This window comes from Gastrolobium bilobum, unplaced genomic scaffold (assembly GCF_033153095.1).
Source record: "Gastrolobium bilobum isolate Gb01-03AN ecotype WA unplaced genomic scaffold, APGP_CSIRO_Gbil_v1 utg7477, whole genome shotgun sequence".
Lineage (NCBI taxonomy): Eukaryota > Viridiplantae > Streptophyta > Magnoliopsida > Fabales > Fabaceae > Gastrolobium > Gastrolobium bilobum.
Genome location: NW_026896373.1, coordinates 116,056 through 142,226, shown reverse-complemented (window position 1 = coordinate 142,226; position 26,171 = coordinate 116,056). Strand labels below are relative to the sequence as shown.

The 26,171-nt window shown below is 33.2% G+C and overlaps 3 protein-coding genes across 3 annotated transcripts; 1 reads left to right on the top strand and 2 right to left on the bottom strand.

Moving 5' to 3' along the window:
* Positions 1-3,693: 3,693 nt before the first annotated feature.
* LOC133299422 (glutamate dehydrogenase 1-like) lies at positions 3,694-7,141 on the top strand. Its single transcript, XM_061498878.1, has 9 exons — positions 3,694-3,801; positions 4,426-4,539; positions 4,915-5,136; positions 5,555-5,629; positions 5,722-5,838; positions 5,994-6,244; positions 6,531-6,606; positions 6,695-6,781; positions 6,956-7,141. Exons 1-9 carry the CDS (start codon positions 3,694-3,696, stop codon positions 7,139-7,141), a joined length of 1,236 nt encoding a protein of 411 aa, XP_061354862.1.
* A 2,566-nt stretch (positions 7,142-9,707) lies between these two features.
* Positions 9,708-12,558, bottom strand: LOC133299424 (glucan endo-1,3-beta-glucosidase 5-like). Its single transcript, XM_061498880.1, has 2 exons — positions 12,104-12,558; positions 9,708-11,226 (listed from the first exon to the last, which is right to left on the bottom strand). The coding sequence occupies exons 1-2, from the start codon at positions 12,448-12,450 to the stop codon at positions 10,116-10,118; spliced, it is 1,458 nt and encodes a 485-aa protein (XP_061354864.1). The 5' UTR covers positions 12,451-12,558; the 3' UTR covers positions 9,708-10,115.
* Positions 12,559-20,090: 7,532 nt separating this feature from the next.
* LOC133299415 (ATP-dependent 6-phosphofructokinase 2) lies at positions 20,091-21,853 on the bottom strand. The gene is made up of 2 exons (XM_061498867.1): positions 21,284-21,853; positions 20,091-20,912 (listed from the first exon to the last, which is right to left on the bottom strand). Exons 1-2 carry the CDS (start codon positions 21,851-21,853, stop codon positions 20,091-20,093), a joined length of 1,392 nt encoding a protein of 463 aa, XP_061354851.1.
* Positions 21,854-26,171: the final 4,318 nt, after the last annotated feature.

The window sequence follows — 26,171 nt, the reverse complement described above, 5'->3', positions numbered from 1 at the left end:
CATGGAAAACACCCAGATTAGTTTTTCTTTTTCTTTTTAATTTGTGGACAAATTGTGTTGATATTCTAGAAGTTTGATGAAATTACGCTCATTATCTTTGGTTTGAGAAATTACACTAATCTCTCGCTTTTTAATTAGATGAATAATTATACTAATCTCTCACGAAACAAGTGTCTTTTGTATTATTATTTTTCTATACAGGTACCCTACGTCGCCTTCTATGTTGTTGTTTTTTTAAAAAAAAAAACCTTTTATGTAATTTTGATAGTAAAAAAAGAGTAAACATAATCTTTAAAACCATACGACAAGTCAGTGGAATTTTATAAAATTCTATGTCAACGTAATTTGCCTTCCTTCCTCAAGATAAACACGTCACATAGTGTGACTAACCTCCCACAGGCTATATACAGCGTAATTATAGTTTGACTTTGCGGGAATTTTGGGCCGAAGGAGGGATTATAGCTTTTTGTTTTGGTAAACTATAGTTTCATTTTATATGGAATGCAGTTTTGTTTAACTCGATTATAGTTTTAGTTTGTAGACTTATACTTTCAATTTTTATCCAATGCAGTTTGTTTAATGGGTTGGTTTTTCTGCTGTAAATGTAGATATCTACATTAATTTCAAAATGATGTTGTTTCAAGGTGAAAATTAAAATATTTTTGTAATTATAATTTATTTTAAAGTTATAATAATCTTTTTTATTATAATTTTTTAAACTTTAAATCCAAAACAACATCATTTTAAGAGTAAATGTAAATAAGTTATCTATATTTATTGTAGAAATTTAATTTGATCTATATTTTTTTTAGACTAAATATATTAGGTCACCCGATTATATATGAGGTTTAATTTTGTTAATGTGCGTTTTTAAAGTACAGGTTAAAGAATTAAAAATAAAATTATTATATAAAATATATTTAATATCTTTAAAAGTTAAAAAAAAAATATTTTATACTTTTAAATTAATGATATTAATTTCATAAAGGATAGTAAAAGCTTCGTCCTAAAACACACTAATTAACAATATCATTATATATATATAGAGGAGGGTTATATTTATAAAAATTTTATTTACAAATTATACTATGTTTTCCCGAGAGAACACTAGGTTACACTATGTTCTCCCAAAAATACATAGTGTAATTTGCAAAAATTTATAAACGAATCATTTCTCATATATATATATATATATATATATATATATAAGCTCTAATTCGTCCTTAAAACTGATTGGATAAGTTTTTAGTGGTCCTAAGATTTTTTGACAAAAATATTAATCAGTTAAAGCTGATTGGATAAGTTTTTCCAAACTAATGTAATCAAACATGTCACTGATACTGACGAGACTATTGTCATGTCAACGCCATGTAGGCAGTCTTATTGCCGTAAAACTTCGGAAGGTCATAACTTTTAACTCGGGTATCCAAATCAAATGATTTTTTATTATTTCACATAATTTTTTAGATCTACGACACATCATATAACATATTTTATCTCTCACAGCATAGTTTAAATTTGCAACAATAATACCACATCCAAACTAATGTAATCAAACATGCCACTGATACTGGCGGGACTATTGTCATGTCAGCGCTATGTAGGCAGTCTTATTGTCGTAAAACTTCGGAAGGTCATAACTTTTAACTCGGGTATCCAAATCATATGATTCTTTTTTATTTCACATAATTTTTGAGATCTACGACACATCATTTAACATATTTTATCTGTCACAGCGTAGTTTAAATTTGCAACAATAATACCACATCCAAACTAATGTAATCAAACATGTCACTGATACTGACGGGACTTTTGTCATGTCAGCGCCATGTAGGCAGTCTTATTGCCGTAAAACTTCGGAAGGACATAACTTTTAACTCGGGTATCCAAATCAAATGATTTTTTTTTTATTTCACATAATTTTTGAGATCTACGACACATCATTTAACATAATTTATCTCTCACAACATAGTTTAAATTTGCAACAATAATACCACATCAAAACTAATGTAATCAAACATGTCACTGATACTGACGGGACTATTGTCATATCAGCGCCATGTAGGCAGTCTTATTGCCGTAAAACTTCGGAAGGTCATAACTTTTAACTCGGGTATCCAAATCAAATGATTTTTTTTTATTTCACATAATTTTTGAGATCTACGACACATCATTTAACATATTTTATCTCTCACAGTGTAGTTTAAATTTGCAACAATAATACCACATCCAAACTAATGTAATCAAACATGTAACTGATACTGACGGGACTATTGTCATGTCAGCGCCATGTAGGCAGTCTTATTGCCGTAAAACTTTCGGAAGGTCATAACTTTTAACTCGGGTATCTAAATCAAATGATTTTTTTTTATTTCACATGATTTTTGAGATCTACGACACATCATTTAACATATTTTATCTCTCACAGCATAGTTTAAATTTGCAACAATAATACCACATCCAAACTAATGTAATCAAACATGTCACTGATACTGACGGTACTATTGTCATGTCAGCGCCATGTAGGCAGTCTTATTGCCGTAAAACTTCGGAAGGTCATAACTTTTAACTCGGGTATCCAAATCAAACGATTTTTTTTTATTTCACATAATTTTTGAGATCTACGACACATCATTTAACATATTTTATCTCTCATAGCGTAGTTTAAATTTGCAACAATTATACCACATCCAAACTAATGTAATCAAACATGTCACTGATACAGACGGGACTATTGTCATGTCAGCGCCATGTAGGCAGTCTTATTGCCGTAAAACTTCGGAAGGTCATAACTTTTAACTCGGGTATCCAAATCAAATGATTTTTTTTTATTTCACATAATTTTTTAGATCTACGACACATCATTTAACATATTTTATCTCTCACAGCGTAGTTTAAATTTGCAACAATAATACCACATCCAAACTAATGTAATCAAACATGTCACTGATACTGACGGGACTATTGTCATGTCAACGCCATGTAGGCAGTCTTATTGCCATAAAACTTCGGAATATCATAACTTTTAACTCGGGTATCCAAATCAAATGATTTTTTTTATTTCACATAATTTTTGAGATCTACGACACATCATTTAACATATTTTATCTCTCACAGCATAGTTTAAATTTGCAATAATAATACCACAATCACAAGAGCGTTTAAATACAGAGGATGACATGTGCCGCACCTCATGGTGTTGGTTGCCTTTTTCTCAGTTGTGACAGCTCTTTATATTAATGTTCCAAGAGACCAAAACTTTGGCTAGTACTAAGATTGGTCTAGTTGTGAGGAGTTTGGATAAGATCACACAACCGAACCTCTTTGCTATCATTTATTTTTTAACTTAATTTCTACTTGATATGTTTTTTTCTTTTTTTATTTAGATATGTCTTTTTCCGCATATTGTAAAAAAATTCGTATTTTTTAGTATTAATATATTCAATCCCTAATTTATGAGGATATGACTATTTTCCCTTAATTAGGATCACAAATTAGGAAATCAAATTAGGATCAAATTAGGATTAAATTACAATCAATTTGTGTTTATTAGTTTCCGTGTTTTGTCCAAAGGCCATTTATATATATTGTAAGCTCTACTCATTCAGGAATACAAGTCAATACACAGTTTTTTTCCAAGGCCTTGTAAAAGATTGAACTTGTGTTGGTCCTTAGGGTTGTCTAAGGGGAACAATGAATGCACTTGCAGCCACCAACAGGAACTTTAAGTTGGCCTCTAGGCTTTTGGGATTGGATTGCAAGCTTGAGAAAAGTTTGCTGATTCCATTCAGGGAAATCAAGGCAAGTAAAACCGTAAAACTATCTTGTTCTTGCTATGTTTTTGTTTTGGCAAATCACCCTCCCGGAAAGAATATGTCACCTTGGCCGTTTATGTTGTGCTTACTATCTCTTTATATTAGATTTGATTCACATATATAGTTCAACAATTCTAGTTCTATTATTTTTTTTCTTGAATTTATTCTCAAATTAGTTAGGAAATATATGTTACAATATGGGTCTTTTCATTGCTTTTTTTTCATTATAATTATTCTTTGCTTTATTCTTCAGTTCACGTATTACCGTTAATTAAGGGGTGATTTAAGAACATGTTAATAAAGTAGGGATTCTTTTTAACATTGTTGAATATGTTTTAACTCCGCTATATAGATTATTATTATTTATATGAGAACAACCTTCTAGTTTTTATTAATTGATAATTGTAGAATGTATTTTATTTTATAAAAAAACAATATAAAATGATAAAAAAAAAACCAAAAAAAAAAAAGAAATTTTACTCTCTTCTTTAATAATTACTATCAATCAAATTTTTACCTTTATTTTATTTTGCCCATATTTCAGTTCATATTTTTTTATTTTGTTTGTGGTTTTTTAATGAAAAATAAATTTTGTTCAATGAAAATGCAGGTTGAATGTACCATTCCTAAAGATGATGGTACTTTGGCGACTTTTGTTGGATTCAGAGTTCAACATGATAATGCCAGAGGCCCTATGAAAGGAGGGATGAGATACCACCCCGAGGTTATTTATATTTTGACTTTCAAAAAATTTAGTTACTAACCAACGACACCCTAAATTGAAAACACAAACTAGCTATTAGATTTTTTTTCCCGATAAAAATGTTATGCTTTTTTCTTTCCCCTTAAAGTATAATTTCACTGATATATAATGAATTAAAGTATTATTTCACTGAAGAATCACATACTGTAACAAAAGTAGCCACTTGATATATCAAATTGGATTAGCCCAATTAAGAATTGTCAGTATTGCTCTAGTAATTTATTCTTTCAAGATTAAGTTTATTTCTTTCGTATTATATATATCTATGTTTCTGTGAATACTGTGGGTTCTTATATGATTCTCAATTTTCACTGAATGATGTATTGGATTAAATAGGTTGAACCAGATGAAGTGAATGCTTTAGCACAACTAATGACATGGAAGACAGCAGTGGCAAATATACCATATGGGGGTGCCAAAGGAGGGATAGGTTGTGACCCATCAAAGTTAAGTGTGTCTGAGCAAGAAAGACTCACTAGAGTTTTTACTCAGAAAATTCATGATGTCATTGGAATTCAGACAGATGTGCCCGCACCTGATATGGGAACTGGACCACAGGTCAGTACTAAAATTAGGTTATAAATATTTATCATAATAATTTATCAATATTTATATATGATTATGTATTGTTTCTATTTCTATTTTTTTATCTATTATATACTCCATTTGTTAATATTAATTGTTTGTTGTTACCATTAATCAAATAAACTGGACCATTTCTATATCAATCACCAATCAAAGATTTTCATTATGTCTCCTCTAAAATCGTTCTATTATGTCCGGTATTCCGTCGAGATAAACGCTATAGGGCTACAGTAGAGAATTCTCCTTTTTCTGTTATACAGTACTTGTTGAGGATTATGCTGATGCATAAATGATTATATCATATGGTTTTTTCACATTGGACTTAAAAATGTACTAATTAAATTTTGAACATAAAAGTCACTACTATCTCACAAATTGGTTGTGAATGCAGACTATGGCATGGATGCTAGATGAGTATTCCAAATTTCACGGGCACTCTCCTGCAATAGTAACCGGGAAACCTATAGTAAGTAAAATAAGTTGTTTGTGTTGTGTTTGTCATTTTTAATAAACAAATTCCCCATTTCTAATTTTTATTTTATTTTATTTTGATACAAGGATCTTGGTGGATCTCTAGGCAGAGATGCAGCCACAGGACGAGGAGTGCTCTTTGCCACTGAGGCTTTGCTTAATGACCATGGCAAGAGTGTATCCGGTCAACGGTTCGTCATACAGGTATTTCTTGTTTTATATTAATCCAATTGATCGATCACTTAGCTAGTGAAAATAGCACTCATTTATATGTTATTGTCTAGTTATTGTAGAGGGTTTAGTATATATTTTGATGAATTTGAGATAAAATCATGTTATCATGTTTTATATCTCTTCAGGGTTTTGGAAATGTGGGGTCTTGGGCTGCCCAATTAATAAATGAAAATGGTGGGAAAATTGTTGCTGTGAGTGACGTAACTGGAGCCATAAAGAATAGCAATGGTCTTGACATCCCAAGCCTACTAAAGCATTCCACAGAGCACCGTGGAGTAAAAGGATTCAGTGGTGGTGACCCAATTGAACCTAATGCAATATTAGTTGAAGACTGCGATGTTCTTGTCCCAGCAGCTCTTGGGGGAGTCATCAATAGGTTCTTTTACTTACTCTTGTCAAACAAACCACTGTATTATCATGCATCACACCTTATATAGCTTCAAACAAAGCAAGCATTAATTAAACTGTACCAAACAAATTTTTTTTTTTTTTCTTTAGTACTTTTATAGCCAATTGTTTATTGCATAGATTAATTTATTGCCTCCTCTCCTTTAAGTATATATCCTGGAGAAATTATATTCCAAAGGAGCACTATGATAAACATAAGTCTAAACCTTTTATTTTTTTCACTTTACTTCCCCTAACTTTTGCTGTGGTTGAAGGGAAAATGCAAATGAGATTAAAGCCAAATTTATTATTGAAGCAGCCAATCACCCAACTGACCCGGAGGCTGATGAGGTTAGTTTGTATTCTCTCTTTTTCTTCCCTATGTCAAAAAATAAGAAGAAATGCATTGTTTTTAATTAACCACCACCCTACTTTTCAGATTCTGAAAAAGAAAGGGGTTGTGATCCTCCCAGATATATTAGCAAATTCAGGAGGAGTTACAGTTAGCTACTTTGAGTGGGTGCAGGTAACTATTTTTGATAATTAACTAACTGTATGGTTTTACATGGATACATTACTCTGGTAATGGTTCTCTATATATATATACATATATTATATGTGAAAGTGGAAGTTTTGCAATTCAGTTAACCCGCTTCATGTATAGCCATTTTAACGTCAAAGGATGATTTTTAATACGCAGAACATACAAGGATTCATGTGGGATGAGGAAAAGGTGAACAGAGAACTAAAGAGATACATGACCAAAGGTTTCAAAGATGTGAAGGACATGTGCAGAACCCATGATTGTGATCTTCGTATGGGAGCCTTCACCCTTGCTGTTAACCGTGTGGTGAGGGCCACTGTCCTTAGGGGTTGGGAAGCTTGACACAGTAATATTGCTACTTCTTTGAATAATAGCTCCAGATATTTATTTATTTTTATTAAACTTAATTTCTATTTAATATTTTTTTCTGTTTTTATTTGGTTGTCTTTTTCTAATTGTATCAGCTCTTTATATTAATGTTCCGAGAGACCAAAATTTTACCACTAGGATTGGTATAGTCGTAAGCTATGTAGCACCGATACTGACACGGGACACGTGACACGATACGACACGACATTCCGACACGTTAATTTTAAAAAATGTTAGATTTCGACACGTTAGGACACGTTTTGATATTAAATAATATTTTTAATTTATGTACTGTATATTATATTTAATATTCAACAATTTAACAAAAAAATGAAACTAAACTTACAATATTCATCAATTTTGCAAAGAAACATAAGATATCTTCAATATTTATAATAAATTCAATAAAATGATAATCGTAATCCAACGAATCTAATAGTTGAAACTAAAAACTCAACGTAACGCAACCTTTGAACTTTTTTTTTGAATTTCTATAACGCGTGTTGGAGTGTCGGGAAGTGTCGGAGTGTCGGAGAGTTTCGGGAAGTGTCGGACACGACACATCAGGGTTTTTGAAGTGTCGGTGCTTCATAGGTCGTAAGAGATTTGAATAATCTGCATGGTGCTACCATAATTATTTTTTTAAATTAATTTCTTCTTGATATGTTTTTTTCTTTTTTTATTTAGATAGTATTTTTCTCACTTGTATCGGCTATTTATATAGAGGGTTATGTTTATCTCATTTTACATGAGATAAACAACTCTCTTACACATACAAAAAGAGGTTGGGTCCCACCATTTTTTTTCTCTCTCCTCTTACCTGTGGGTCCCATTTATACTTTTATTTCTATAACATGAGTTAATTTTTTTCCTGCAACAAAAGAAATATATATATATATATATATCCCTTGTATTAATATTCCAAGAGCCCAAAACTTTGGCCACTTAAATCCTCTCTTTTTATCCAAAGAAAAAAATAAATTATTAAATTATTGTTAATATTTAATAACCATAAATTTGACTTCCAATGAGAGATAAGAGTAGGAGAGGGAGTTACTCCCGTCTCCAATACGTGTCAGACACATGTCCAACGCGGACACGCTCCGACATGTTCCGACACGCGTCCGACATGCAGTCAACTTTTCTCGCCACGTGATCAACGCTCTGACACGTTTTTTTTAGTCTTAATTTTATTTTATTCATAAAAAAAAATCTTTTATAAATCAATTTTTTTCTGTTATAAAATTTGACATGAAAAATTAACAAGGTACGAAAAAATATTTTTGTTTATACTTATATGACATATTATGGACTGTTATATGTATTAAATATAAATTATATTATATATATTAAAAATATTATTTAATATCAAAACGTATCCCAACGTGTCAAAATATGTCATTTTTTAGAATTAACATGTCGACGTGTCGTGTCCTGTATCGGTGCATCATAGACTCCTGTAAGTGGAGAAATAATGTCCACACAGAAATATAATAATAGAATTTAAAAATATATAATTTTTTTTTAACTTTTATCAAATCATATCCCAAGTTACATCCAGATTCGAAACTATGGCCGAATTCCCTATATATAGCTGGATTCGTTGGAAGCTTATAGCCTCTGAATGGTTTTCAAAAATAAAATCTTTCTTCTTTAGATATTGAAGAGATTTAGAATATTTATTTAATTATTTCTTTTATTAATACAGATTTTTCAGATTAATTTTTTAGTTTAAATTATAAATCAAATCTTTATTTTCTTTTTCTTTTTTTTATTAATAATTTTTTTAAATTTATTTAATTTAAATCACAAATCAAATCTTTATTTCATTTTTTTTATATTATAAATCTTGATTTAATTTTTATATCATATGACATATGTATCATATCGTATCGTATGATATAATATTGTATCGTTCAATACAAATTTCTTTATGATACACTCCACACTACGTATCGCTGAGCTTATGAATCGTATTGTGTAACGTACAATACTGTTAACCATGATAAAAAGTAAATAAACAAGAGAATATGTAATCAAGAAAGAAAATTTCCCAAGACCTAAGGTTTTCATATATGCTCATAATAATTTCCTTTTTTCCTCCGAAACTTCATTCTTTAAATTCTTCTGTTTAGGTTTTTTTTTTTGTTTTTTGTTTTAGTTGGGGAGAGTAGCGCGGCCCTCTAGCCTAATCTGCATATATGTTGGGCGGCCCAACAATTTATCAGGCCACACAAGCAAAGCCCATTTTGGCAGGCCTACAGGCATGGTTAATACAACTGGCTTCTGGTCCTGCTGCCACTTCAATGTTTATAAGGAAGGCGTTAAACCCGTTTTCCAATGAACATGAGAAAAATGCAGATTTACAACATTAGTTTCGAGTAGCACAATAGGTATTGATTTTCCTCAAGGAGATAATTTTCTGCTTGTGAAGTCATGTAAAGAGAAAAAAGAGGAAAAAAATTATATATATACATAATAAACTTTTATATATGTATAAGAAATAAAATTATTTTATGTAACATAACACTAATCCCACCACAATAACACAAATTCCACGAAACCATGCCTATGCCAGATACTATAAATGCTAATTGCACTGCAGCTCCCCCTTTTCCAACAGAGGTGAACAAGAAAACTACGACTCATTCTAATAATTCAATACAAGTAACCGGAACAAACATAAATGATAAATCATGTGTAATATTGAATACGTTCGTATTCACGTCATCTCTTGTATAATTGATACAATGACTAAATCATATGCTGGGGCTACAAACCAAGAATGCTTTTGAGTATTATCTAATATATTTGCTAATGTAAACCAACTACCTTTTTTTCTTGGGTATATATATATATATATATCGGCCATTCTTCTACTTGACTACTAAGTTCTAACATTCTCAGAAGAGGTGATCGTAGAAAACCCACTTATAAAACCTCTTAATCACACTGAAAGTGAAAACATCACTCGTATAACAAAAGATGCTACTAGAATCCACCACTGACATATTATGTGAGAACCAGATGAATTTGAGCCTTTATCTGTAACGCCCACAAGAAAATGGCAGTTACCAACCGAAGGGTCTCGGAAAGTAACCATACCAAGACCATCAAAATTGCAGCTTCGTGAGTCTTGCATTTGTAGCTGATAGTAACTGTTAAAAGCATATGAGATATTACCCTTCTCCCCAATCCCATTACATGAACCTCCGTAGTCAAGTGTGGTGCAATCTGCAACACTACAGGCAATTCTCATATGGTTTGCTACATTACTCAAATCACTGGATGGGCTTGCTACACACCATCTAGACGGAAGATACTGAACATTCTTGGCATTCTTCAATTCCTTGTTTCCAAGGCCAAGGTTTAATGGATATTTAGCTTGCCCATCAAAAGAAAATATACCCCAATGTCTTTCAAAACCTCCTGGAAGTATGCTCTTTGATCCTTCATCAAGCACACTGAAGACATAAATATCCATAGGAGGAGCACCGGGCCTCAAGGGGGTCCCTTTGTTACTCAGAACATGATTGATGAGACCTTGATTGAAAACCCTTGCTGCACTGATATTTGCACCAATGGCTCCATCAGAAGGCCAACCAATTTCACCAATAGCTATAGGCATCTGACCATATCCAAGTTTACTGAGAGCTGCAACTAATGTGTCGTAGTTTCCATCAAATGCATTGGTATAAACATTGGTACCATCTGTGACAGGATGAGTAGTTCCCTCAAAGAAAGCATAGTCTTGTGGGAAATCATTGTTGTCATAGAGGCTGAGGAATGGGTAGATATTAACAATAAATGGGGCACCATTTGAGTTGAGGAACTGAACCAGCTGAGTCATAATTTGGGTCAGTTCAGGTCGGAATGCCCCCTGGGAAGGCAGTGAAGACTCATAAGCATCTGCATTGCACGGGACAACTAGTTTTACAGAACCAGCAAGATTTGCTTTCACTAAAGACTTCTGCAGATTGAGTACCGCAGGCATAACCATGTTCTGAAATTGACCATTGTAACTCGTAAGGAATGGCTCATTTCCAACAGCAACATACCTGTAATAAAAAGGTCAAAGCTTTGAAATCAATATGTTCTAGATACTTTAAAAAACCTATCTGTCAGTCAGTCTCCAAATGCAGAGACTTCAAATTGGGACAAAATAACTTCACTCTAACTCAATAAATATCATTATTCTTGGGACAAATACTTCAAACTAAAGTAGTCTTCTCCTTAGCATCAATGCAAAGAGTAAACTCTAGAACATTCAATAAATATTAAAAACTTAAAATAATTTCTATTTGATATAATACCATGGTAGACAGATTTATTGAATTGTTCATAAATAACTCTAATTAAACAAAAATTTGCAAATTAGCTTTCGATCACCGATATTTTTTTTTACTGAACGATTCATCCTCAGATCGACCAAATATTCAAATATTTCTTTCAAATCTACCTTAAAAAAATATGTATAATAGATGAGCTAATGATTTTGCAGATTTTAAATAACTGATTCAGCGCCCATGCCAACGTTTGAACAGCTTGTGTTTGCTGGGACAACCACGTGTATACAAAGCATAGAGAAGAATTGGATACATCATAAAATCTCCAAAGATTATCACTTTAGTAAACAGTTTGCCAAATGAAATTCCAATGGAAAGCACCACCGGGGATGGTAGCAAAAGAGACCCAAAAAAGTTTTTTTTGTGTGTGTGTGTGTGTGTTTTTTTTTGTCTTTTCTTCGACAAATGAAAGAAAATTAAAAATATAAGGTCGAATATAATAAAGTAAGGAATTGATATTTAATGCAATGACTATTTGGCTGTAAAAGAGTTTTATTAGACAGAAAGCTTTCTTCCATGTTGGTGATTTTGAAAGAGAAAGGAGGAGTTAGAAGCATAGTGAGAATGAATATTGAATAAACAAGGAAACCTGATGTCAGCGCCACCTTTGCCCATGTAAGTAGAAACATTCTGGCGAACCCACAAATCAGCAGCATCTGGGGAGAAGCTCAAGAGGGACAACATCTCATTGGGTATCCCAACCATGACCTGAATCCCACTCCCCATGAGAGCCTTAAGGACATCAGGCTCTGCCTCAAAAAGCTTCGCTTTTGGGATCTTGTTATCTCTCAAGAGATCAACCACCGTTGAAGGCTTCAACTTGTGGAAAGAAACCGTGCCCCAGTTGACCCCTATTGCTGATTCTGCCCAGCTCCAACCCAACATCCACATGTATATAGCCGCAGCAGCAGCAGCAGCGAACCTGGGCTCCAACATTCTGCCACCGTTGATCCTCCTCCTCCTCCTCCTCCTCCTCCTCTGTTAACAAAATCAAACAATTTACCCACTCATCAGTTTCAGATAAGAGGCTCAGAATGCAGGGTTGGCACTGGCACACACTGTGACTGTGACTGTGACTGTGTCACGCTACAAATGTAAATGCTAAGTATCAGTAAAGCAAATGAAGGAGGAGTTTGTTTCAGAGCTCAAACATTCTTATGAAGCGGGATTTCTCGGAATTACCAAACTGCCCTGCTTATTTCTTTATGTCGGCATCAACAGATATTCAACTTAGGACAATACCAATTTGGTTTACGTTAATATGTTCAGATTTTTATTGCTATTTTCTGCATGAAAGGTTCGATAGCCACCTGTCTTCAGTATTTCTTAAAAGTTCAATTGTTGATAAGAAACCATATCATTTGTGTGATGAGTTTTTCTTGTCAGTCAATGTTACGTAAGAGGTTATCGATTTGGATAAGTAATACCTCTACATCTTTCCGTTGTTACTATTCTCAGATAAATCATTAATTTCTGTGGTGTGAGAGACTCCTTTAATTTAAAGGGTGGTTGTTTAAGATGATCTAATCGAAATTTGGAATGCTTTGGTGGTCTATTCTTTCAGGATAAAAACAGAGACATTTAAATGATTATTTTCAACATTATAATGAGTACGGCAGCGGATGAAATTAAGATCGTTCACTTGGAAATAGAGCGAGCCCTTCGATTTGGATTTCATTATAGAATCAGATACAGAGAAGGTTGTAATTGTAATTCCAGGAAAGAGGAAAGAGAAAAGTGAGGGAAATTGTGTGATGTGTACAATGTTATTTGTCGTTTCGGGATGAGAGGGAGACAGAAAGAGGCGAAGTGATGGCTACTTTATTTACTAACCGACTATAACGTGGCACTCCGAGGTGGTCACGGTTAGGAGTGATAACGGGGTGAGTACAATTTTGATTTTAAAAGATTAAATTTGTATTTAAATGTGTCTGACTAAGCCTGTTATTTGTTATGAATATAATTATTGGCCCGTTGTCTGACTTATTTACAAAAAATAAAATCCTGATTTAGATTGTTAGCCTATTTAAAAAAATAAAACAATAAAAATTTATGCAAACAAAATATATAATCAACGGGACTAATAATTCTATAAATATTCATAAATTCAATGTATATCCAAACAACGTAATATAAAACAAAACCATTCAAAAATTCTGTTTAACTATTAAAATAGGATGAAATGGATTGAGGAGAGAGAGAGCTATTGCATGTATATAAAAAATAAAAATAAAAATTAATATATTAGGTCTGCCTCAAAGGCTCTAAGGCCGAGCTTTTGAATTAAAGCCTGATATCTTTTTATTAAACGAGCTTTTATACAAATCCAAGCCTGGTTCTAACAACTAATTTTGAGCTTAGCCTTCACGAGCAGAGCCAAAGACCTCTGAAAGGACTCTGGTTCGTTTATCACCCCTAATCACGGTTGCTCACCTCACCTCAATGTATGTAGGACTCTAAATCTTAATTTTTTATATATTATAAATAAAAAAGTTATTTAAAGAAATAATATTTTTGTGTGTTTTATTATTTTTTATAGTCTTCTTGAATTGAAAAATAAGAGAAAATTAACTTTTGTTCACCTTATGTATTGTATATTTGTTGTTGTTTTATTTTTTATGAAATTAAATAAAGATAGGAAATACTTAGTCTTTTATTGGATTAGATAACACTAGGGGTGAAAGTGGGTTGGGCCGGGCCGAGCTTTGTCCCGAAAAGCCCAAGTCTACGTCAACAAATTTCAATTTAGCCCGGCCCAAGCCTAGTATGAGTCTAACTATTAGCCTGGTTTGGCCCGTTTATGAAAAAAAAAATGGCATGGCTTGACCCGTTAGCCTGTTAATTTTTAACTTTCAAACAGAACCATGAATCAACTTTACAAAGTACTCAAATTTCTTGCTACACCAAAAATCATAATTTCAACGTCCAATCAGAATCATGAATCATAACAAAACTAATACAATATGCATTTAAGTCATTTTCAAAAGCAAAATGCTCAAATTAAATAACATATATTTCATCAGATCCAACAAACAAATCCATACTATGTAAATTAAAATAAGTACATGAATCCAACAAATATATCATGATGTTTGTAGTGAGTATAACCTCTGCCAAATTTTTTTTGATATATTCATATACATAATCTAACATGTTGAGATGTTGGTTCCTCCTATATAAGAAATAAAGTAAGATTTCTATTAAAATATAATCGAATATGATTAAGTTATAAATAATTGCAATTGATTAAATATTTTTTTTTCTTCAAGGCATACTTACTCTATTTTATTTTATTTTATTTAAAATAAATAGTACAATATAGACCGGCCTGTAGACTTATAGGCTCGACCTTTTGAAAGTGGGCCTGCGACCTTTTTATTAAACATGCTTTTTAAAGGCCCGAGCCCGGCCTATTATACAAAATATATTAAGTCAGATCTATCCTCATGTAGGCCGAGCCGTAGGCCCCTGTAAGCTGGTCCGACCCAGTTTCACCCCTAGATAACACCATACAAAAAACGTATCCCTTCAATTTTTTTCTTGTTTATTATTTTCCCTTTTATAATATCAAACTGATAATTTATTATCATTTAGTTAATCATAATTATTATATGGTATTGATATTTTTCACCAAATAGAAGATAAAATCATTTCCTATAACTAAAAAATAACATTATTTTAGAGTTTAGGAAAAAAATTATTTTAATAAAATTTATGATATAAGAAAAAAATATAATTTCTAAAATACACTATATTTTTTTTAATCAAAAACAATATCATTTTGGTCTCTATTGGAAATAACTTTTTTCCTCATATTACCCATTCTATTCTTTTTTATTATATACTCCCTTTTTTTTCTAATATTAAAAAAGGCTATTTGATGTTGACATTTTGTTAATCATTATTCTATACATAAGATATATTTTTCTTATGTTGTAGGAAAAAAATTATCTCATGTTGTAGAAATAAAAATATAAGTGAGACCCACAGGTAAGAAGAAAAAAAAAAAGAGTGGTAGGACCCAACTTCTTTTTGTGTGTGTAGGAGAATTATTTATCTCATATAAAATGAGATAAAGATAACCTTATATACATATACCATTTTTGGTTATTATTGTTATTTTCCCTTCATGTATTAAGCATGACTTTCTTTCACATATACCACCCGATGACTTCGCTTTATGTAGCTTACCTTTAGCAGGCTCAAAATGTGCAATTTTAGAAGGGTTTATTGTTTTTATACTTTTATCGAAGAAAAATTTTCTATCACACTAATATAAAAATGAGTGGGTTTCATATAAAGAAAAATCTGTGGGATTCACTTATTTGGCAAAAAAAAATTTGCTGTAAAAATAAAAACATACCCTTCCTCCTATTATATAATAGCATGGCATGCTAGCCTTAACTCTTTTTTTCTCCTATTTTATATTAATTAACATAATCATATTATATATGAGAATCCTAAGTATATAAAAGTAAATCAAAGATAATAATTTTATAATTATCTATTTCAATATTTTTTTACTATCATTAATTTATTTTTATTTGATTATGATTCTCTCATATAATATGATGATGTTAACTAACATATGAAAGGATTCAAAAAAAATAAAATAAAAAGACTTAAGTATCACAAAGTAAGTATTCCCTAAATCTTTTACGATAATGAATATAATTTATCAGATGAAGGGCCAATAAATAAAGAGAAAAACTAACATTATGTTACTGTAAATTCTTATTTCCTCCTACTCTCATATTGTTTTTCGTGCAAGCTTTTTTCTTCATATTTTTCTTCTAATATTTGGCGGGCCCTACAAAAATATGTTTATGTAACATGATGTATTAATTTTTCTGTTACATAACATTCACAAAACCCATAAATAAATATTACTAATTCGTTTTTAGGACTGAATCTTTTTATTCATCACTGAAATTTAATTATCAAACAACTCTGACATATTAAAAAAAAAAACTATGTATTAATTTAGTACAAAGTGTAAAAAGGTCCAAGGTTATGTTGAATCTTTCAAGCTTTTATCTCATAGCAAGGTTCTTTTTGCAAGTTCCTGACAACATCAAGGAACTATACCTTTCTATCTCCAGTAATAGGAGCTTGCTTTATTCAGCTTATTCTGCATCGCTTTTTTCCTAGATATCGTGCTACAATGATTTTTGCGAGTGACCCAAACCAATGCTGTCCCCAAAAATAGGCCAAAACTAAAATGTTTTTGTAACATTAACTTTATTTTGTTTTTATGATTTGCTTTCGGATAATATTTTTAAATTTTTAAATAGTAAGTGTTAAATTTTAATATGCAAATAATTTTTTATTTAAATTTTTTCGAATACATTAACTTCTTTTTTCAAATAAAATAACTCTAACGTCAAAAAAAAATTCTTCTAAAAAAAACCATGCATAAAAAATCCTTTCTAAACGAGTTCAAAAATGCCGTAATAATTTTTCTTAAAATTAAAATGCTGTTATAACGTAAAAAAATAAGTTTTATAAAGATTAGTCGCAGAGAATATTTCCGTCCATATCTTAAATGCTGATTTCCTGTCTTTGCTTTTATTTCTTAATCTCTATCTTCCTGTAGTATCATAGGAGAGTCTATCTTCCCATAAACTGTTTACAGAATTATATTTGACTGGAAATCTTAATCGAATTGTGAAGGGAAAAAGTTTTTCAGAACCACCCCCGATACCAATATTCTATATTTCTATTACTATGATTGCAAATGCTTTGATTTTCTTGTATAGTGACTGCGTAGTCCACAAGCCCTTCAACAGGAATTCTATATTTTTCTTTTTATATTCCCTTATGCCACCAGATTTTTCGTAGTATATTAATATTGAGGGAAAATGGTAGAGGCATAACCAGATTGCCCTCCCTACACCTGGCGGTGGTTCAATGCTCCTTTTTGTGTATTCTTTTGGCCGACAAACACAGAAAGTCAAAAAGTATTTGCTAGTGCACTAGTTCTTTAATAAAATAAGCATGTCAAAGCAAAATCATCAGAAAATTTTCATACAGCGAATACTATCCGTGATTCTACATTTATATACATCTTAATCCTTATCTTCTCTGCCTTCAGTTTTCTTACCACTTTGAAGGAATCAAACATCAATTGGGCATTTGGGCTCATTTGGCATAGAATATCGAAAGCTTATTTAAAACTCACTGTTGAGTAAGCTGTCTGCCACTGCAAAAGAAAGGGAAGAGAGGCCGAAAAGCAGTAGTTGATCAATAACATGCTTTGACACACTCTTTTTAATACACTTTTATTATTAAGTAAATTTTAAATAGGTCTCATTAAATAAAAAATGATTTCACCCAATAATACAAAGTGTATTAGGAATAGTGTGTCAAAAAATAAATATTGTTAGTATTTCTCGTACTTGCATATATATGTGCTTATCACTTACGGACACCAACATTATACATTCGACTATGCAATTTAGAAAACTAATTTTTTTTTTAAATTTATCCAGGTGAACCATTACCTGCTAATTAATCATAACAAAAGAATCTATATGGTGAGCATAACCTCCAAGGCAACTGGTTTTGTAATAAGTGGGCAAAAGTACCGTATTAAGAACATTTAGTGAAAGATTTTCCTTAAAGTACATTTGATAAGTATTGCCGGACTAATGCAGCTAAAAACATCAAAGAGAATTACAGGACCACTACTGTAGGGTATTGTTATGGGACCACTTAAACATTGACCGGATCAGTTTCGTTAGGAACTCTTATAAAACTAGTCGCATTATAAATATTGACGATCCACATTAACTCATGCATACAAAACTAGTTCCGTCAAACAGATTGACAGCACTCCCACTCACTGTTATGTGATTTTTCCTTTGTCTCTTTTCTATGTATAACCTTCGGTGTACTTGGATAAAGAACTCTTGTACTACAAATGTACCAAATCGCAAGCACCACGACATATTACTAATTATATCAACATGTTATGATACTTTGTATGCTGTAAGCCACCATGGGTTATGTAACTAAGAATCATCCGCGATCCAAAGGACAAAAGGCTCAAGCTGAAATGATTATTAGAAGTATATTTTGGGAAAAACCACAAAGAGAAAAAAATATTATTTGAAATGGCAATGGAAAAGGAAATATTGGATTTATTTGGGTTTTCCTTATCTCTAAAAGCTTCTTTTTTAAAATTTATCCCTGTTAAAAACATTTGCATGTTTGTAAACTTTGCTTTTAAAGGCTAAACCTCTGTAATTTTTCTCACCTTTCCGTCTTTGGAATCAACTTTATTAGCATTAGAAACAAGCATCCTAGGACTTGCTTATGCTCTTTAGTCCCCACGATTAAATTTATTTAGTGGTTCAATCATACATCTAATTGGAAAGAAAAACTTTGTCTATTATAACAATCTTAATTCATACATTTATACGTTTTGTATTCAGACTATTTTAATTGCCTCACTTTTTTATGACTAAACTTGAAACTTACAGTGGGATATAATTATGAATGTGGGACCAAGAATTCTTAATGCTGGGCACATAACTTCTATTATGTATGACCATCCTCAATTCTAAAGTCAGCTCACTTCTCTTATCTACATTCGCGGAAGATCATACATAGAAAAGGGGCAAAGGAAAAATCACATAATAGTGAGTGGGAGTGCCGTTAATTTGTTTGATAGGACTAGTTTTTTGTAAGAAATTTTAAAGGGACTGATCTCGCCAATGTCTCTGATGGGACTGGCATGCATGAGCTGAAATAGAGTAGGAGTGTAGTCAATGTTTCTTGAGGAGACTAATGTTGTAAGAGTTCCTAACGAGACTGATCACGTCAGTGTCTCTGATACTCTGATAGGACTAGGTAGCTCCTCCTATGGGACTGGTTCCGTAATTTCCTTGAATGTCTTTGACTATATTATCCAGCATTATTTATCAAATGTACTTTTAGTAGAAAAATCTCAAAAAACATTCTTAGTACGGTGGTTTTGGCGAGGATCAATGGTTTGTAATAATAAATTTGGACCCACTTGGTCCAATCCAAGGAATGCTACTCCCTACTCGCTAAATACTCCTTAGAGCCCAAATGCCAACACTCACAAACCTTTCCAAATTAGTGTTATTTCAAACTGTACTTTCCCCTCCTACTCTCCCTATATACAAAAGAGAAAGAGACCAAACTGTAGTTCAATGGCTTGCATCAGAGTCCATGAAGAGTTTCTGAGGATAAGGTATTATTTTTCTGCTGTAATTTGCAAAATAGGAACTTGTTCGGGCCTTCTCATATTCTGACTATATTGTCTTCCACGTCTACGTGAATGCTGTTCCACCCACCTCAAATAAAAGTGCTAAGAAAACACAAGTTGAACTTTAGTTTAAGGAAGTTGATCTTTTGATATTTTACAAAATATGTATAATTGACACAAATTTGTACATCGTCCGTCTTTTACCAAGACTCTTCAGCCAGTACAAGCATTAGGCCATAACCCAGTGACATCATGAGAACATGAGAGTAACCAATGAATAGGATCTCCCTTCAGAGTTTTATTTCCAAGAAGGCTCTGAAAACTTTGATGCTTGAAAAGTCTAGATCCTTGCAAAATCAGGCTGGTTGGTAACAGATCTCACCCATGACCATTTATGATCTTTTGTATTAACAGGGTTCTTTGCACGTGCTACATCTTCCAATGGAATGTATGCATAGTTTCCATTAATAGGACCAGCAACAAATCCAGCATACCCTGCCATAATACCGTGAATTGCAGAGTGTGCTAGGAGTGTACAATACAAGTTGTCAGTAGCATTTGCATGGACTGCACGAATCATGTACGTAGGATCTATGTATTTCACCGTAAATAACTCATCCGGGTGGTCCCTGGCCCACCACCTTTTTAGCTCTGACTTCAACCACACACCAACATCTAAGAAGACTGGGTTACCAGATTCATCCCGATCTTCCTTCTGTGAATCACTTCTGGGTATTAAATCCTGGCCAGCACCCTCAGCAACTACAAGCACTGCATGTCCATTTTCTCGAAGTCGTTGGTCAAGAAATTCAAAGAGCCCTCCTTTTCCTTCCAAGTAAAAATCTATTTCGGGAATTAGGCAGCAGTCAACATCACGGCTGCTGAGTGTTGCATACAGAGCAATGTGACCCGTACTTCGACCCATCAACTTCACCAGACCTACACCGTTAACTGCACTCTCAGCCTCCACATGTGCAGCACCGATTGCTTGCTGAGCCATTTCAACTGCTGTTTCGAATCCAAATGATCTGTCAATTATCCCCACGTCATTATCCACGGTTTTAGGAATTCCAACTACTGCGACATTCAGTTTGCGACGTCGGATTTCATCAAATATCTTCACAGCCCCTCGCATGGTCCCATCTCCACCTATGATGTACACCTGTTAATGACCCCAATTAGTTTCTTTAATGAAAAAGAGATGCTATCTACATTAATTTACCTAAGCAACAGTTAAAAGTCAACAAAACACAGGGATAATTAATAAGCAATTCCAGTCCAGAATAATAATAATAATAATAATAATAATAATCTAAATCTTCAATCAAATGTCAAGAAAATCAAGGAGAAATTCAAAAAAAAAAAACAAGATTTCTTCAACTAATAGATTTCCAGTTTTCAACTGTATAATGGTCATCTCATAATCTAGATTACATTACACCTAATTTAACGATCACAGTTTGCTTATAGCCCTTTTAACAAAATTGAATCGAAATATATATATGATTGAAGCCAGAGAGAGAGAGAAGAAACCTGATTGAAGCGGCGAATTTGGATAGCATCGACGATCTTATGGAGATCAAAACCACCTCTGGAAGTGTGAAGAAGGGTGCCACCCTTGTTGTGCCAGTCTCGAACAAGGTTAGGGTTGAGTGGGATGGGTTCGGTTGAGTAAAACCCCCTGTACCCGCATGTGACGCCCAAAATCTCACGGACCCGATAGAGGTCCCACAAACCAACCACAAGCTCCCTGATAACGGTGTTAAGGCCAGGGCACAGACCCCCACACGTGACAATGGCAACGCGAGCATCGCAAGGCTCAAAGTACACGAGTTTGCGTGGACCAGCACGGTGGTAAGCGAACCGGGGGGAGGGAGAGAGGTCGAGGTCGAGGTCAAGGTCGTTGGCGATTTGGCTGAGTACGACGTCGGATTGCGTCAAGTAGAAGCCTTCAACTCGGGAGGTGTCAAAGTACGGGTTCTGATCCAATGGGTTGGGCCGAGTTTGGAGGTTTGGGACATACTGTGTAAGGTGTGGCACTTCCTTCAGCTTTATGGGTTTGAACAAGTTGGTTATGTCAGAACTGCTGGAAGAAACATCCATGGCTATGGCTATGGCTATGGCTAGCGTACACACACCGGGACTCAAAAGAGCCAAGGCAAGGAGTGTTTGTATTTGAAAGATGAAGCGCATAATATGTGGCGCTTGCTGGGTTCGACACGCACATTGTTTATATATTTTGTGCACACGTATACACACGATATTAGTTATTTAACAATGTTATTGGCATTATTTATTTTTATATGTATATATGTCGAGCATTCTATTCTTTATGTGCAAATTTATATAAATTTAAATGACTCTTTATATTTGTTATTCTTATTAATATATTCCATTTTATCTATCAGCTAAGCTACGAAGTTTTCCCTTTTCAATATGCTTTTCAACTATTTTTTATTTACAAACTAACAGATATCTAATCCACAAAAACAGAGAATGTATGTGTATGCCTTCATGTTTGCTGAGCGAGTTGCAGGTGGTCTCACGGCCAAGAACTATTTTTTTTAAGGAGCACGGCCTTCCCTTTTGTTCTGGACCATTCCATGGATGGCCAATATCTTAACAATATAATAACAAGTGACAGACTTGAAGTATTTCCCATACAATTGGTTCTTTTTCGGAATTTTACTCTTCGCAACTATTGATTTATTAACAGCAAGTAGATCTACGCCGGGAGAATTAGTAATCTGTCAGGAGAAATGTGTAAAAGATAAGTTATAAGGATTATCTCTCATCATCTTGTTATTTGTCAGGCGGGTTCACTGGACGTACATGGCGGGAGGACCACCGTTATCATCATGTTCTAATGGCTTCTCCTAGATTCACTTTAAGAGTGGTATCATAGTCGGGTTGGCTCGGAGTTAGGTGTTTGGCTAGGAGGCGGCTTGAGTCGCTTGAAGGGAGTCATTACCAATGGGTTAAGCAACACAAATCGTAATAAGTGGATTTGACACAATGTCTCAACCCAAAAATTTTATAGCATTATATTCATGGATCCTTTTATTTATATTTACTTCACTTAAAATCTATTATCAACCAAAGTGAGACTCATCACACTTAAATAATCCAACATTATCAAGGGATAAAAGATAAACTACTTATCATATCTTTCAACAATCAAGATCCTATCAGAACTCTATATTTTCAGGTAATCCCTTCTATGAATAAAAGGGTAAGTCTCTCGAGTATATATTTTGAATTCCTTACACTTTTGACTTTTATTACGCACACATATCACATCTTTGATTATATGCTAGTATTATGATTGTACACAGTGATTCGTTATTTCTTATTATGTCTCTTCCATAAACTCCGGCAAGCGTTTCAATCCAAGATACAAATATCAACAATAATTGGGAGATACCCCGTGATCGACACCTTTCACTTTTTTATTTGCGTGTAGTTGATTAGAGAAGTCAAGTCAAATCCAAATAATAAGATTACGAAAATGTCCAAACTAAAGATAATTAGCATAAACTTCCTCTGCAAGTATATTCAAATTTGGCTAGAAGTCTAGAACTGTGTTTCAGTGTGCTCGTAGGGTAATCATAGTGCGTTAGTTGTTATTGATTGAAGCAGTGCATGTAAACTTGTTGACTAAAGGGTTCTAGCTAACCGTGTATAGAACGTCAAGGAAAGGACCATGGGTCAAGAATGTACCTATTGACGAAATACGGGAGCAAGCTAAACCCACAAAAGTACAAAGTATTTTTAATAGAATAGTTAGTAGGCTTTACTATATTTATTATAATGTGTGATGGATGTTGTACCTAATGTTGTTTAAGTTCGCATGTTTGTTGTGATTATTCTTGGCAATTAGGAGGGACGGGATTACAAATTTAACGCAAGGGAAGCCAAATCAAACATATATAATATGAAAATACTTTTCAAGTTTCTATTTTTTTTAATTTTCATTCAATTTATTTTTATTTGGTAAAAAGGAATTTACTTATAATATAGATTATTTGAAAATGTAGTTCTTTACGATAACCATTAATTAAATACGAAAGATTGCATGAAAAGAAATTATAACTTGGGGGAGTTATGGTATCTCCACGGTTCCTCTTCTCCCCTGCCTCTGGCAATTACATGTCGATTAATATTTGAAAAGAAAATATGAACAAATAAGGATTGTAGCTCAATATTTTCATTTTTTGCTCAATCAAATTGCAAAAGATAAAATGTTTCGTATGAGATGATACTTTGCGTATATGGCGCTTGTTCATCTGTTTTGGTCCAGCTGGTAGGGGCTTGGGTTTATCATCAAGAAGGGCAAGCAATTTTAGCTTGAACCGTAAAAGGAGTTTTTTTGATTTTCTACCAACATAACATAGACTGATTCGGGATGTATGGTGAGTTTTGGGTGTGTTACTCCATTTAATATTTCGTGTTAAGCATGTTAGTGCACTGCTCAATATCTAAACAGCCATCTCTTGAATAATAAAAGAGTCTAGAAGGAGGTGTAAAATTTTTTTTTACCTTTATATTCAAAAGAAACCTTTTGTAATAGTTTAAGCATAGGCAAGATAGTTTTGAGTACGGGTGTGCCTAGCTCAGGGTTTTATGCCGACTCGATCTAACATGATTTTTATAGATCAGTTTTTTTGACCCAATCTGCTTTCAATTGATCCAAATCAAGTCTGACTTGGTTTGAATTTCTTTGAACTAGTTCAAAAGTGGATCGGATCTGACCTGACTTGATTTCTAAAGTGGGTCTGAGTTGGTTTCAAAATCGGGTCAAATCCGACCTAATCCATTTTTGACTTGGTTTCAAAACCTATTTTTAATTTGATTCTTTTTTATAGCTATTGATTTAATTTTTAAAATCATGTAGTTTATTTATTTATCCATAAACTCTTTACAAATGTTGCACTGCATATTTGTCTTGTCACATTTAACTCAATCAACTTTGACGAGTTTTTCATATCACGAATTTAGATTTGAATAAGTTCTTATTCTCCTTTCAATCATATGTAGATATGTGGGTTGATTTTCTTCTCAAGGAAACAGATGGATGATTTACATGATAAAAGTGTAAATACTAATTCTGCTTGTCCACCACTTTCAAATCAGATGTTTAGCCCTCTAACAGCAACAATTAATCCACCCACTAATCAAACAGTCCTCTTCCTTGTGGATATTTTCAGCATTCTGAACAAGTTGGTTCTGAATTCTTAACAATTCCTCTTTCACCATCAGATAGCAAAACTGTAAGTTCAAAACTTCTTCCCAAATACTAATATACATTTTTTTATGTAAATTAATCAAAGGTATAAATCATTGTTAGATAATAGATTATAGGTAAGGGTGTGCAAAATAACCAAAAACCTGAACCAAACCATGAAACGAACCGAACCGCCCTTAAAATAACCTGTTTTTAAAAATGAGTTCATGAACCGAACCGGTTTTTAGAACCATTTTAAGAATCGAAACATTTTGAACCGAACCGAACCGAACCGTTTTAAAACCAAACCAAATTTTATAACTTTATTTTTTAAATTTTTAAATTTTTTTCTTTTCATAAGAGGGTTGACCCGAACCGGTTCCCAACCGAACCGAACCACTTTCGAACCGAACCAGTTTTGAACCAAACCATTTAAACCAATTCAGTTCAATTTTTCAAAAAATTTGGTTCGGTTCGACCCATGCACATCCCTAATTATAGTCATCAATTAATTCTTTCACATTAATTAGTGTATTTTATTCACACTAGTGTAACAATTTTTTTTCATTGCCTTGGTCATCTCATGTGGATATCTGATGTGCCTTCAACATATAGATATTTCAGCGTAAAAAGAATAAGGATTTGATTGTAATTCAACGAGAAAAAGTATTATTTTTAATGAATTATTGATAATCCAACTTCAGACACACTTTCACGCTGAATTTAATGTTTTTGCGGGAGGAAAGCTTGCAAATGGTGCAAATCATGTTTATCCATTTTCTCACGCTAATAGCTTGAATTTCATTAGAGTGAAAACTAATCCTCCATGCCAATAGCATGGATTTGAAGCTAGTTGCGTCAAAGAGAGCTGATTCACTGAGTTTTCACGCAAATGGCGTGAAACACACGCTAGTTGCGCAACTAATGGCAAAGAATCCCACGCAGGTCGCGCAATCCCACGCTAATGGCGTGGAAATGAAGCTAACAGCGTCAACAAGTTGGGAACTCCCTGCCAGTTCACGCGATTAGCGTGAAAGTCACGCTACTTGCGTCGGCGATTTGGAACACTTCACACGACAGGCGTGGAATCGGAGCTGATTGCGTCGGGCGTCGATTTTTGAATCTTTAATTCCGTGATTGCAAATTTAAATGAAAACAGAAAGAAAAATCAAATCTCTCTGAAGATTATGACCTGAT